Consider the following 13512-nt stretch of genomic DNA (forward strand, 5'->3'; position numbering starts at 1 on the left):
TGGGGACATGTGTAGTCACCAGCCCCACCTCATGAAAGCCCCTAGGCCTGGCACAAAGAGCCAGGAAAAGGGTACTTCTTTCCACTTAGAGAAGGCTAGAGCTCACCACCTTGGGAAGTGAGACTAGAAAGAGAAAGGGATCTCAAGTAGGCAGAGCCCACACAGTTCATTGTAATTGTTTTAATTGGCTTCTCTCCGGACTGGGAGCTCAGTGAGGGTTGTGACCAGTTAACTGGCACACAGAAGGCGCTCTATACATATTCACTGACTAAATGAATAAGGACTTTGCAGTTGTGTTTCCAGGTTTTCAGATGGGAAAACTAAGGCCAAGGGAGGGAGTAGGACAGGGTCAACCTCACACAGCTGAGTCTGAGATGAAACTGGAAGCAACAATTATCTTGGCACCTCTCCTGGTCTAGGAGGGGCTCAGAACTAGGAACGAGGGGCCTGCCCCTCAGGCTTGATTTAGGCTGCTGCCAGGCTATGCCAACCTCTTCCAGAGACCAGCTGTGAGGGTGTGGGCAAAGACAGGGACAGTAGAGGCCAGTGCAGGGGATGAAGGCAGGGCCAGGTGAGCTCTTAGCTTGATTCACAAGGCGTGTGTGTGTGTGTGTGTGTGTGTGTGTGTGTGTGTGTGAGTGTGAGAGTGAGTGAGTGAGTGAGTGGAGCTAGGAACAGTCGGTGCCTTCCAGAGGAGCCCTGTTCCCTCCATCGAACCTTCAGAAACTGCTGCGTCCCAGCCCCAGTAAGTAGAGCACATAAATAAGGAATAAAATACATGACAGTGGGAGAGGCAAAATGCTGGAAAGCACACCCCAGCCCAGCTGGGTCTCTACTACCAGGATCCCTGCTCCTTGAGTCTGTGTGAAAGCCAGGACCTCAGGCTCAGGCAATCACCCCAGAAGAAGGGAGATCCCCACCAGGACCCAGTGAGAGGTAGACAGCATGAAAGCTGAAGGAGCACCAAGGGGCCAGGTGGGGGAGGAAAAGACTGGAGTATGCAGACACCCAAAGCCATCTCGTGCAAGAACAAGTTTCTACTCCCAAGCCACCCCCTCATCCCCATCCAGCTTCCCTCCTGCCCCCAGGCTTTTCCTCTGCTCAAAAGGCAGCTGGAGACAGGAGGGCAGATTTAGTTTGCCTGACATGCTGCTGTTGGCCTTCAGGGTCCAGGGAGGCTAGCAAGGGACACAAACTCTCTGCTGTTGCCTCTCCTCCCTCCTGAAATGCTTCTGCCCTCCCCATTCCCCAAGAAACACGCAGGCTGTGGAAGCACAGAGCAGCCAGCTTCATGTTCTGGGGGCTGATCTGGAGCCCTCTTTCCAGGGCCCCTGCCTGTAGCCCTCAACCAGTATCAGTCATCAGGCAGCAGGCGGCCCAGCTCTGCCTCATCCAGCCGGTTGGTGGTCATGATGTGCTCCAGCTGCTGCCGGTAGCGTGCTAAGTCCTGCATGAAGTGGGGCACCCGGGTGTTGTCCAGCACCCCATGGGGCCGAAGGTGATCTACATCCTCATAGGACACCTGCAGGAAGAAAGCTGGGCCTCAGGAGTAGGCAGCGTGCCCTGGCTTTCAGGCAGCTGGTCCCAGCTCTCTTGCAATGGCCCATAGCCCTTTGCTCCTGGAACTCCTCCCTCTCCCCTCCTGATCCACTCCCAATGTTATGTACCCCGAGGCTCAGTCCTGGGTGTTTGCTCTTTCTCTCAACACCTTCTTTTATCATCTATGTCCTACAACCTCACTCCTGTCTCCAGTCCAGCTTCCCCCCTCACCTCCAAACCTGGGTATCCAAATGCCTTCTGAACGCCTTCCCCGGCATATCCTTCAGGCACCTCAGACTCCCCATATCCAGCATTACTGGGTGCCAGCCTATGCCATCCCCACCCTCCTCACAGTCCCCTAGGTCACATTCCAGGTGGGGGCGTAGAATCTGTCACCCTCCCACTCAGAGTGGCCACTGAGTTAAAAAGATCCACTCTCTGAAGATCTCTCCAGCTTGCTGCTTCCCCTCCAACTGCATGGCCACTGCTGGGTTATGCCAGACCACCATCAAGTCTGCAAAAGTGATTGGAAAGGCCTCCTCCTTTTCCCCCTGCACTCCCTTCCCTAGGCCTCTCCTCCCATATGACAGAGGGAGCCTTCTAAAGCAAACCATCTGTGCCACTCTTCTGCTCAAAGCTCCTAGGATTCCCCATTGCTTTGGATGAAATTCGACTTCCTCAGCCTGGCACAAATACCCAGCGCCAAGGACTTGTTCCCTGGCCATTTCTCCAGCCTCCTTCCCCAGGCCTTCCTGATTGCTCCCTTGGCCTGGAATGCTCTCACCTCCTTTGAAGTGCAGTGTCTACACACACACCTGTGGGCTGGCTCAAGCACCTATATTGGCTGCCAGACTGTCATTTCACCTCCTGTGCTCACCTCCACCCACGCTCCCCCCATCAGAGAGGCCTGGCACCCAGTCCTCAGTTGAGTTCCAATCAGAGGCTCAGGGAACACTGCAGTGATGGGGAGAGCTGGCTGGGCCCTCCGAAGGCGCGTGGTCCCTCACCTTGCCCAGCGAGGTCAGCAGCGGGAAGTCGATGGTCTGGCGATGCCGCAGAATGCGCACGATGCCGTCCAGGTACACCTGATCCTTGCTGAAGCAGCCTGTGGACACGGGAGGGCCGTGAGCCCTAGGCCCAAAGCCCCACCTGAACCCCCCCCCCGCACCCCTGCCACAGATCAGGACACTCCCCACTGCACAGGCGCCCACCGGGCAGCGAGGTGTCAGTCTGGCCGCGCTTGGCGCGCACGCAGTACTCCCAGCGCACGTCGGCGTCCTGCACGTAGCGCGCCAGGTCCTGGAACAGCTGGCGGAAGGACATGTGCGCGGCGCGGTGGATGGTGTAGTAGAGCAGCGCGGCGCGCCACAGGAAGGGCTGCTTGCGGAACAGGACACTGTGCAGGCTGGCCAGGCCCTCCTCGGTGGGGTTCGCTGGCCGCAGCCCATACTGCAGCCGGCCCTCGGCGCTGTGCCACGGCTGCCGCGCGTTGTTCACGCCCCGCAGGTAGTGAGTACCTGTGGGGTGGGCGAGGGAGAGGCTGCGCTGGGCCGCGCATCCAAGGGACCCTCCTGCCCAGCCTGGGTCCTGGTCTGCCCAGCTGGACCTCTAGCCAGCGACTCACATATCCTTATGCCTCTAAAGTCAGGCTCTTACACAAGTCCCCTCCACCCCAAACTCATACTCACCCAACCCCAGGCAGCATGAAGACTCTCCTCAGGTGAACTCACGCCCAAGGATCCAGAGTCTCACATACATGAACCCTCCCTCACCCGTCCAGGGCTACACACACCCACACAAACTCTCCCAAACTCACACTGCCCCCCAAGCCCCCAGAGACGTGCAGGAACTCTCACACTACCCCAGCCCCACATCCTGCATGCCCATATCATGCTGATGTCCCCAGCAAAAACCATCTTTTGCCCAGAGCAACAGGATTCTTGATGAGGAGGGACAGACAGAAAAGACTAGTAATGAGTGTCCCATGCTCGCTTTTCCAGGCTGGCCCTAACCCCTCCTAAACCCAGCTCTGTGTGTTTTCAGCTAATTCCATTCCCAGGATCTGAACTTCCACCCACCAGGGAGGGCCTGCATGTTGGCTGGGCTTGTGGGACCCTTAGGGCTCTCCCTCTGGCCTGTCTGAGCCTCAGCAGTCTTGCCCCACTGTCAAGGGAAATCATAGAGGAAGTAGAGGGAGGAAAAGATACCCGGAAGGAATAAGAAATGAGGGTGAGCCCAGAGAGTGGGCTGGCACGTTCTGGCCTATGTCTGTGAGCCAGAGGAAGGAGGTAGCTGCTCCTGAAGGGAAGGGGCCCATCCTCCGGAGGGAAGGGGAAGAAAGAGAGGGGGTGGGGTTACTGGAGACCCTCACTGTCCCCCCCTTGTCCCAGCCCCCTCTCACCCCTACCCACCCACCCGCCTACCCACACCCTGACCTATCTCGTGCCGCAGCATGCCCTCCAACCAATACTGGCGGGCTCCGGTCAGGTTGATGGCCAGTGTTGGTCGGCTGTTCTCCACCATCATCACTGCCTGGGACAGCAGGTCCTCACTCAGCTGCACCACAACCTGCGGGCGGCAGAGCCCTGAGCCACGGCCACCAGCCCAGGGGCCAGTGTGCCGATGGGCCCGCTGATGCCACAAGGCAGCCAGGCTGGACACTTGGCCACAACACCTACCCTTCCCCACCACTGCTTGGAGCCAGCTCCCACCTTACGGGGGCAGGGGCAGGGCTTGCCCGAGGTCACAAGCTCCATCAGTGTAGAGCTGGGCCTGGCATTGCCCACTCAGCAGCCTGGTTTGGAGCATGTGGAAAGGGGGCCTCGCAGGCAGGGCGAACTCACCTCCCCAGCGCAGCCCTCCTTCTGCATGTATTTGCGCACAATGGACCAGATCTGGCACTTGGTCAGCAGCTGGCCCCCAGTCGCAGCCTCAAAGTGCTCATAGGTACCAAACTTCTCCAGGACAGCCTCGATGATGCCAACCGCCTGCACAAAGGGCCACAGCGGCAGGTCAGGCCAGGCCTCTCAGGTGGAAGGGCCAGGGTGAGGTGGGCAGTCTGGACTGACCTGATGGAGGAACTGTCCAGAGGCCTCACTGTGCTTCTCCAGCACAGCCGTAGGCATGGGCTCCTGGTACTCGAACTGTGGGTTGTAGGTGTAACGGGACTGGAAGAACTTGTCCCGCTCACGGTCCATGTTGGTTGGCCGCAAAGCCACCAACATGCAGGGGCTCTTGCTGGCACCACGGCCTGCATCCTTTCGAGTCTTAGCGATGTGAGGCAGGGAGGCCGCAGGCCGCAGGGTGCCCCCACCTGGGTCCCGTCCCTGTCCAGGTGGCGCCCGACCCTGGGTGCTGCCCCCCCGCCGGCCAATACTGTTTACGGTGTAGGTGCTCTCACTGCGACGCATGTGGCCACGGTGGCCCAAGTGCAGCTCTGAGAAGGGCTGCGGCTCAGGTCGGGGCCGCAGGGCTGAGCGGACTGAGAGAGCCGGGGGCAAGGCCAGGGACCGAGGCCAGGGGTACAGTGCTGTCCCATCTCGGTCTGAGGGCCTCAGCCTATGGCCCAAGGATGAGGGACTGGATGGTGGGCTGGGGGGTGCCTGCTCATACACCTGAGCCCCTGAGTCCAGCACCATTCTGTCCTGGTGGTCACATCCAGCTGGGTCACTCCAACTCCCCACACGGTCGACTTCTAGAGACACAGAAAGGCATGTGGAGACCAGCATGAGTGGGTGTGGCCTGAGGACCAGCAGGCCTTGTGCTCCATCCACACTGCCCTCGCTGGGCCTTTGGTGGGCCCAGGACCTGATGCCAGGTTCTAACCTGACCCCTCACCTCCACCCTAGTGTCCATCCCCTCCAGCAGGCTCACCCAAGCAAGCTGGACTGGGGGAAAGCAGGAGGAAGAGTCTCATACACCCAGCTAGATGGTGGTTACTCAAATCCCCTTAGACTGTGAGCTTCTGAGAGCAAGGCCTAAGCCCCCATTCGTGATTCTTCCAATCCCTGTGCTCAGCGCCCACCCAGACTGGGAGTTTGGTACAGTGTAGCCTCAGCTGCCAGGATGACAGGTGAGGGGGTCTCACTACCTTCTACCTGCCTTCTACCTATGGCATTTTCTCAGTCTCACCCCGCCCCTCCCTCCTGGCTCCATCCACTTCCTCCAGCCCATTGGGATTGGGCCTCAGTCAGTTTGAATGCCTGCAGGCCCCTTGCTTATGCTAGTCCCTCCACCCGGAATGCTCTCTCTCCCTGGGCCATCTGCTCAAATCCAAATTAGAATCAGCTTTTGGTGAGCAGAGGGAAACTTCAGCAAATCCAAGCCAATCCCTGGTCTGTCCCCTAGAGTCATCTTTCTAGTGGTCATCCAAGGCCAGTGTCAGGACACTCACCCCTGACTCTGTACCAGGGCTCAGTCCAACCCAGTCTCTCCCCAGAGACTGACTGAAGGCTCCAGCCTCCAAACTCTCCTGCCTGCTCAGGGACATAATTCCAGCATTCCTCTCCTTTCCTACATCTCCTGCGCCATCAATCTCTTCCTCTCTACTGGATTCTTCCCATCAGTATAAACACATGTTGTTATTTCTCCATCTTAAAAAACAAAACAAAACCCTCACTTGACCCCACACGCTTCCAGCTCCACTGCATCTCCCTCCAGCGGTTTCCTAAGGCAACACAACACCTCAAGTCGTCTATACTCAGTCTCCAATCCCTTCTTTCCTGTTCTCTCTTCAATTTCGCTTCAAGTGGGGGCTTTTGTCCCCCACTCTCTATCAAAACTGATCTGACCAAGGTCACCAATGATCTTCATATTGATCAGCAGAATTTGACAAAGTTAATGACTTCATCTTGGCTTGGCCATGTTCTCCACTTGGTTCCCAAATACACTGGAACATGGTTCTCCCACCTCACTGGCTGTTTGTTCTTGGTCTTACTTGCTGGTAATCCCTATCTTTCTGACCTCTTGACACTATAATGTCCAGAACTTGGAAAATTCTCTCCTCTTCTCCGTTTATGCTCACTTCCTAGGTGATCTCATCCACTCTCATGGTTTTAAATATGTCAGCCCAAACTTCTTCCATGAACTTCAGACTAGTGTTGCCAGTTCTCCGTTCAACATCTTTACTTGAACGTCTAACAGGTATCTCAAACTGAACATGTCCCCCGTCTGGAGTGCTTTCCCCTCATATAACTGCAGGGGTCACTCTCACTTTCCTCAGATTTCTGTACAAATATCTTTTTAGAAAAGCCTCCCCAACACACCCTCTATAAAATAAACCTACCCTAGACACTCTCCACCACAACCTCCCCTTCTCCACAATATTGTCCTATGATGCAGTTATCACCATCTGAAGTACAGTACAAGTGAGCTTATCTGTTTTCTCCTTTTAAGTGTTCACAGCTGTGTCCCCAGAACAGTTGCTTAATAAAGGAATGAAACCAAGAGCCCTTGTCCTTCTCAGAACTGGAATCATACCTTCCCTGCACTTTGCTTCCCCATCTAGTTCTGATCCCCTCCCCCTCCTCCCGGCACTCTGCCTAGTGACAAGCTGCTGGAAAAGATTTCAGGCCTCAGGCTTCCCTCCCCTGAACTAACTATACACTTTTCTGGATTCCTCACTGGTCTCCGGGCCTCTGCTTGTACTAATCCCCTTCATCTCCACTTATTTCATTTGACCTACCTCTTTGCAATTACCAGAATATGCCTGTTTCTTTCATGTCTCAGGTCCTTCTGCCAAGAATGCCCTCCCAATGTCTCCCCGTGGCAAACTCCTTAACCATTCTTCAGGACTTGGTTTAGGCCTCACTTCCTCCGGGAAGCCTTGCCAGCGTCTTAGAGGTTCCCAGTGCCCAGGCGGCTTCTTTACCATCCTAGGCTGTCACTGTTGGAGCCTAGGTCCGTGTCCCCCCATCATCCCCTGAACTCCCTGAGGGCAGGGACGGGTCTGATTCACCCCCATGACCAAAGTAGCCAGCTCCAGACGCAGACTGAACGAAAGATGGTTGTGGGAGGAGCCCAGGCTGAAGGCGGAGTCTGGTGATAATGAGAGGGTGTGGCCTGAGCCAATAAGAAACTCCGGGAGAGGATAACGTGGAAGAGGAGCCAATGGGGACTGGGAGATCGAGGAGGGGCGTGACCTCCAGCCAATAAGAGGCGGGGGATGGGGCAAAGGGAGTGCCCAATGGAGGGTGGGGCCGGAGGACAATGGAGCGGGGTTCCCTGGTGGATGAGGAGGGGTCGCGTCGAACGCCTTCTCGGCCTCTCGGGGGTGGGGGGATTCCATCCGCGTGCCGCGCCCCCACCTGTTCAATCCTCTTCTCGCCGCCGCCGTTCCCACTCCGCAACCCCGGCCGCCGGCTGCCCAGCCCTCGGGAGCCGACACTGGTGACGCACGCACTCGGGCGCGCGCACGCTCAGACGAAGGCGCGCGGATTCACGTCAATCTCCGCGGCCTCAAGCGCCCGAGGACATGGCTGGGGGTGGGGCCAGGTAGAGCCGGAGGGGGTCTACCATCGGGTCACGCCCCTGGGTGGGGTGTTGTCTTAAGCCCGCCCCCTCCACCTCCGTAGTTGGACTCAGCAGTCGCGCGGGAGACGCGAGCTCGCTGCCGGCGCACGGACACGTGGGGATGTAGTCCGCATACAGCAGCGGAAGCCCGGGTGCTTGGGAAAGCAGCCCATATACAGGTCTGATGCCGGGATAGGTGGGGCGCAGACGTATTTCAGAACTAGAGACAGGATACCTTAGGTATGTCACTGCACTTGGAACCCCTGACCTTCGCGGGGACTTTTATTTCTATCCCCCCTTCTCCAACGCACACAATTCAGGCGTACGGGGGCCGTGGCTTTATTCTGGGGGCAGCCGAGGGTCAGGCACAGGACCCCGAGGGGAGGCAGGAGGACAGCGGGGGTGCAGGTGCTGGCACGAGGCTGAAGAGTGCGCGTCCACTCGCTGGGGGCGAGGGCTGCGGGCCGGCCTGCAGAGAGCTGAGTGCGGCCAGGCGCTGCTCTCGGGACACGTCCCCGCGCAGGTCCAAGAGGGCGGAGACGTGATCCTCGCTATGGAGAACAGGTGCGTAAGCCCCGCCCAGCCCCCCCCGGGTCCCTCCTCCCTTCCCGGCCGGTCTTCTCACCTCACGTCGGGAAATTGTTGACGCAAGCCTGCCACCTCGAGACCAAGCAGCGTGGGGTCGCGGAGGTTCAGCAGCTCCCTCAAGGCGAGCAGCACTGGCGCGCACTGAACGCTCTCCTCCAGGCCCTGAACACGTCGGGGTTGGTCTCTCTCCAGCCCTCGGCCCCTACCCAACCACTGAGACTCCCGCCCATCTGCTCACCCAGATTCTCACCAAACCGAGGAAAAGCTCCCGAAGCTGGGCGGCATCGTGCCGCAGGCGCTCGGCCGCCTGGGTCCGCTCGTCAGCACCGCGGCACACTAGGCGGCCTTGCATCAGCGCACGTAGGTACTGCAGCACCACGGTACGCTCCGCCTCAGCCAGCAGCAGCTGCGGGGAGCACGATCAAATGGTTCCAGGACGCTTTTCCCATGGGCGCTTTCCCCCCTCCCCAGCCTTTACCCGCAAACGCACCTGGACCGCAGGATCCCGCACGTGTCGGAAGTCCTGGCAGAAGCTCGCGGTCCGCTCGCACACGTCATCCAGCAGCTCTGGGCTCGACAGCCACCGGCGAGAGGGCAGAGCAGCGAATAGGGGCTGGAGCGGAGGTCAGAGACGCGGCTGGAGGGACGATTCAGATCCGGCATTCCCCGCAGAGACCCCCCATGCATCCGCTGTATCTCCTTCTCCCACCCCCATCTCCACCTGAAGCCTCACCTGTAGCTCCGCCAGCAGCGCCTCCAACACCAGGCGGCAGATCCTCCTCTGCAACTCGTCCAGCGCTGCCTCCACCGGAGCCAAGGCCCCTGGAGCCACCCAGTCGGGCTGCAGGACGGACACGGAGGAGCTGGACCGACCAAAAGTACGGCTTCAGGACCAAGGCCAAGGCCCGAGAGGCCCTCCGTTGTCTAGCCACTCGGGCGCCACCTAGTGCCGCAAGTGTGTTCCGTGAGGGGGCAAGAAGGGCGGCTCCCTGCACTTCTGAAAGTCTGGGCCACGGAGTGAGGATGGGAGTGGTGGGCTCAGCGAACTAGAAGGGACACAGGCCAGCTGCACCTGCCTCTAATTCGCGGTGTGACCTTGGGCAAGTCATGTCTTTCAGTTTCTGTTTCGGTAAGGGGAGAGAGTTAATCCCAGTCAGGAGGGAGTCAAAATCATCGTTAATTTGTTTGTCCTCTCTGCCCCCACCCCAAAGAACATGAGACCCAAGAGGAAGGGAATGTTTTTGTTTTGTTCACAGCTGTAATGCCAGACATAACCTGGCACAGAGTAGGGCCTTGATAAATATTTGTTGAATGAATGAATAATTGACACTATGTGCCAGGTACTGTGGTAGGTACATTTTATGTTATCTCATGTGATTCTCAGAATGTCCATTATTACCCATATACTACTGATGACAAAAGCAAGATTCAGAAAGATTAGGTAACTGGCCCAAGGTCACACAGCTAGTAATTAGTAGAACTAGGATAGGAACCCCAGGGCTATGTGAGTCCAAAATTCCGAAAGGCCTAGTGTGAGCTGGGTTCATACCTAATAGGTGTTCAGTCAGGGGTTACTGAAGGTGGGGTTCGGCGGGGGCCTCCTGGTACCTGAGTGCTGATTGGTGGTTGAGGGTGGCCAGTAGGTAGGGCACGTAATGAGGGGCCGTTGCTTCCCCCCTGAGGTGGTCTCGGGAGAATCGGATCAGAGCATCACTGAAGCTGCAAAGGGCAGAGGCGGCTCCTGTATCTGCTGTCACTGTGTGCAACCCCAGTCCTTGGTACTCTGGCCCCACCTCCAAGATACCCAAGGCCCTGTTTTGAAGGAGCCCTTTCCCACAGGTGTGTCTTATCACTCAGAGCCCCTTAGCGCTGCCCCAGGATCAGGGCCAGGGGTTGGGAGTGGGTCAGTGCCTTGGCAGACCTCCTTAGGAATGCGCTCAGTTCTGACAGTGCCACGCCATGTACCCGCCGCTGCAGTGACTCACTGACCATTCTGGTCACGCGAATGTTCTCTTCCAGGATCTACAGGCAGGGATGGGCAGCCATCAGCAGAGTCCTAGTCCTGCCCTCTTTCCCTTTCCCTATGAGAGCTGCCCCCCTGCCTTGCCACTTTTCACCCACCTGCAGCACGATGGCTGGCATTGGTGAGTGGTAGAAGCCAGATGGGTCTGTGTCAGGCTCCTGCTCTCGGCCCCACTCAGCTACATCCCCGTCCAGTGCCTTCTGCAGCCACTGGGCCACACTTGCCTGGGGAAAGGGGCAAGGTGCAGCAGTATGTAGCAGGGCACTGACACTGCTAGAGACAGGTGGACATGCGACTCCACAGATACAGGCCCACAGCTGGTGGCAGAGCTGCTCTGAACCCAGGCCCCAACTACTCACCTGGACTTTGGCCACAAATATTGCCTCCAACTGCTCGATGTTCTCCAGGGTCAGGAGGGGCTCCAGATCAGACACATCAGCCTCGGGCCCTAATTCCAGGCTCCCCATCATTTCTGGCCTAGACATGGGTAGCCCAGGGTTACATTGAGCCTCCAGCCTTTGATGAACCCACTTCCCATTGCCCCAGGGACACTGACCCCAGGTATACATGCAGTGCCCAATGCAGCAAGGTGAAGGCATCGGCAGCTTCCAGCTGAGGCCCTTCCAGGAGTTGCTGCAGGCAGCGGCGCAGGCCGCTGTGCAGGGTGTGGGCCCACAGCCGGACCACGTTGTAGTGTGGTGGGCAGCAGGGTGCTACCAGTGCCTCAGCCGTGGCCAACTCTGCTGGTAGAGCCACCCGCAGAGCCTCCAGCCACTCTGCTAGTGCCCCTGGCCCAGGCTGCAGAGGTGTCCCAAAGTGGATCTGCTCCAAGCCCTCCTGTAGTGCCCGCAGACAGCGCTGCCGCCAGTCCCGGGCAGCCTGCTCCAGGGAGGTTGTGCGCCCAGCGTCCACTTCGGCCACACGCATAGCAGCCACCAGAAGGGCTGGATCCTCCCGTGCCAGCTGCCCTGCAGCCCCTGCAGCCGCCTCCACAGCCTGGCCCAAAGCCTCAGCCAGAGGGCGCAGCCCCTCGAACACTGGCAACTCCAGGCCCCCGAGAGGTGCCCACGTCTCCTCTTGTAGCTGCTCCAGTTCCCGAAGGCTCACATATGCCTCCAAGAGTCGCTGGGCATCAATCAGGGTCTGTGTGTGGGCCAATGCAGCAGGCACTAAGCGGGGAGAAGAGGCAGCCCTGGGTCTCAGCTTTCCCACCTGTGCAGTGGGTATAGCAGTAGATGCTGAGGCCCTGGGGCTGGGGTGATGTGTAAAATATTTAATTATCAGTACAGTAGAGCATTGGTCAATCTGAAAGGACCCAGGGAAGGGCCTACATGGTGGGCCAGGGGTAAACCCTTGAGCTGATGGAACATGTGGAAGTCAGGGATCTTGGAGGGAAGGCAGGGAGGAACTCGGGGGAGGAACTAATATGCACCCTTGCCATTTGAAGCCTGAGTTACTCTCTGGGAGGTCGCCCACGTGTCCGCCCATGCAATCTCCCACTGGCGCCCCAGGCCCTTGATCAGTGATGGTGTTTGTCGACTACCTGTCGGAGGACTGCGGCCTAGGGCCCTACACACTCACCAGCTCGCAGCCGGGGCAGCAGCTGAGACATGGCCTGCAGTTGCTTGTGTTGCACAACCTGCTCCCGCAGGGGCTCTAGGGTCTGTGCAGCCTCAGCCATACCCCAGAGCAACCCATGAGCCTGGCCCAGGGCTTCGCGGGCTCCCTGCACGGCCTCAAGGGCCCAGGCCAGCTGCCGCACACCGGTCTTCACACCCTCCAGGTATGACTGCACCACTGACTGTGGGAGGGAGGCAGCCAGTGAGGCCTGGCCAGTCCTGCAGCCCGCCCTCAGCACTCCTGCCTCCTGCCCGATGCCCACCTTGATGCGTGCTTCCAGGGAACAGGTACGCTGCACCTCGCGGCTACGGTACTGGCCGAGCCTGGCCAGCTGCTCTGGCCGGTAGAAGATGCCCGAGGCCCACTTGAGTGCTGCACCCCGGGCCAGCTGCTCCGCCCTCTCCTGCTCCGGCCACTCAGGCCCTGGGCAGGAAGAGCCTGGGCAGCCGCGTCAGTTGGGCAGGGCCTGCAGGAAGTGGCTGCCAAATCTGCTCCCCTTCCTACGCCTCGGCCTGCCCCCCAGGGCAGTCCACTCCTCTCCCTGCCCTCCCTATAGAGCTCCAGCCAGACCTGGCAGGGAGGACCAACCCCACCATCCCCAACTTTCTTGCCACCATCCCCCCCTCAGCCCACCCAGAAGGGCTCATACCAGGGGGAAGTGCAGGCTGCATTTTGTCCCTGGCTGCTGAGTCCATGGCTGGTGGAGCCGGAGCGGAGGTAGGAATAGGGGCGAAGGTCCAGGTTAGAGCACGTAGAGTGGGAGCGCCTCTGAGTTGCAGCTTCCGTCTAGGCCCCACTGAGAAGGAGGAAAGTTCTTGCCCAGCCCCCTCAGGAAATGAGAGGGAGGTGGGTGTGATGAGAAGGAACCTGAGACACCTTTGCCTGCTGGGTTTCTCAGTTTTGCCCCTCAGATGCAAGTGAAACAGGGTAGGCATGGGCCTCCACTGGACACCGCTCCTGCTCTGAGTTGCAGAGGACAGTTTGATATGGAACTCACCAGGCTTGGCCAGGCGTCCAGTTCTCCCTCCTCCACAGATAGCCTTGGCCTTGAGGATGGCCCTCCCCCCTGGCCTTCTTGGCAGAGCTGGGTACTCCCACCACTGGCTCATGAGACCCACACCTCAGCATGCAGCAAGAGACTTCCTCTCCCCAAGGAAGCCTCTGTCCCACCTCTCTGCCCAGGAGCTCCCTCCTCCCTCCAAGGTCCCGCCCCCTCCAAGGCCACATGCAGA

The 13512-nt window shown here is 58.7% G+C and overlaps 2 protein-coding genes across 7 annotated transcripts; both read right to left on the minus strand.

Annotated features, from left to right (window-relative positions):
• Positions 1-165: 165 nt before the first annotated feature.
• Positions 166-7947, minus strand: KIAA0895L (KIAA0895 like). 2 transcript variants are annotated; one of them, XM_032614325.1, is made up of 7 exons: positions 7845-7947; positions 4608-5233; positions 4383-4526; positions 3975-4107; positions 2751-3056; positions 2547-2644; positions 166-1522 (listed from the first exon to the last, which is right to left on the minus strand). In XM_032614325.1, the coding sequence occupies exons 2-7, from the start codon at positions 5175-5177 to the stop codon at positions 1355-1357; spliced, it is 1419 nt and encodes a 472-aa protein (XP_032470216.1). In that variant the 5' UTR covers positions 5178-5233; positions 7845-7947; the 3' UTR covers positions 166-1354. The 2 variants fall into 2 exon arrangements, with proteins under 2 accessions (XP_032470216.1, XP_032470217.1); XM_032614326.1 differs by lacking the exon at positions 7845-7947 and adding an exon at positions 7223-7693.
• A 430-nt stretch (positions 7948-8377) lies between these two features.
• Positions 8378-13403, minus strand: EXOC3L1 (exocyst complex component 3 like 1). 5 transcript variants are annotated; one of them, XM_032614322.1, is made up of 13 exons: positions 12930-13401; positions 12543-12718; positions 12242-12461; positions 11217-11829; positions 11020-11137; positions 10759-10884; positions 10559-10659; positions 10246-10356; positions 9371-9500; positions 9128-9250; positions 8876-9043; positions 8675-8799; positions 8378-8600 (listed from the first exon to the last, which is right to left on the minus strand). In XM_032614322.1, the coding sequence occupies exons 1-13, from the start codon at positions 13387-13389 to the stop codon at positions 8411-8413; spliced, it is 2661 nt and encodes an 886-aa protein (XP_032470213.1). In that variant the 5' UTR covers positions 13390-13401; the 3' UTR covers positions 8378-8410. The 5 variants fall into 5 exon arrangements, 2 of the variants coding, with proteins under 2 accessions (XP_032470213.1, XP_032470214.1); XM_032614323.1 differs by having other exon boundaries at positions 8411-8600; positions 8888-9043; positions 12930-13400; XR_004347063.1 differs by lacking the exon at positions 8378-8600 and having other exon boundaries at positions 8888-9043; positions 9128-9274; positions 9371-9478; positions 12930-13403.
• Between the last annotated feature and the right edge of the window lie 109 nt (positions 13404-13512).

This window comes from Phocoena sinus, chromosome 19 (genome assembly GCF_008692025.1).
Source record: "Phocoena sinus isolate mPhoSin1 chromosome 19, mPhoSin1.pri, whole genome shotgun sequence".
Taxonomy (NCBI): Eukaryota; Metazoa; Chordata; class Mammalia; order Artiodactyla; family Phocoenidae; genus Phocoena; species Phocoena sinus.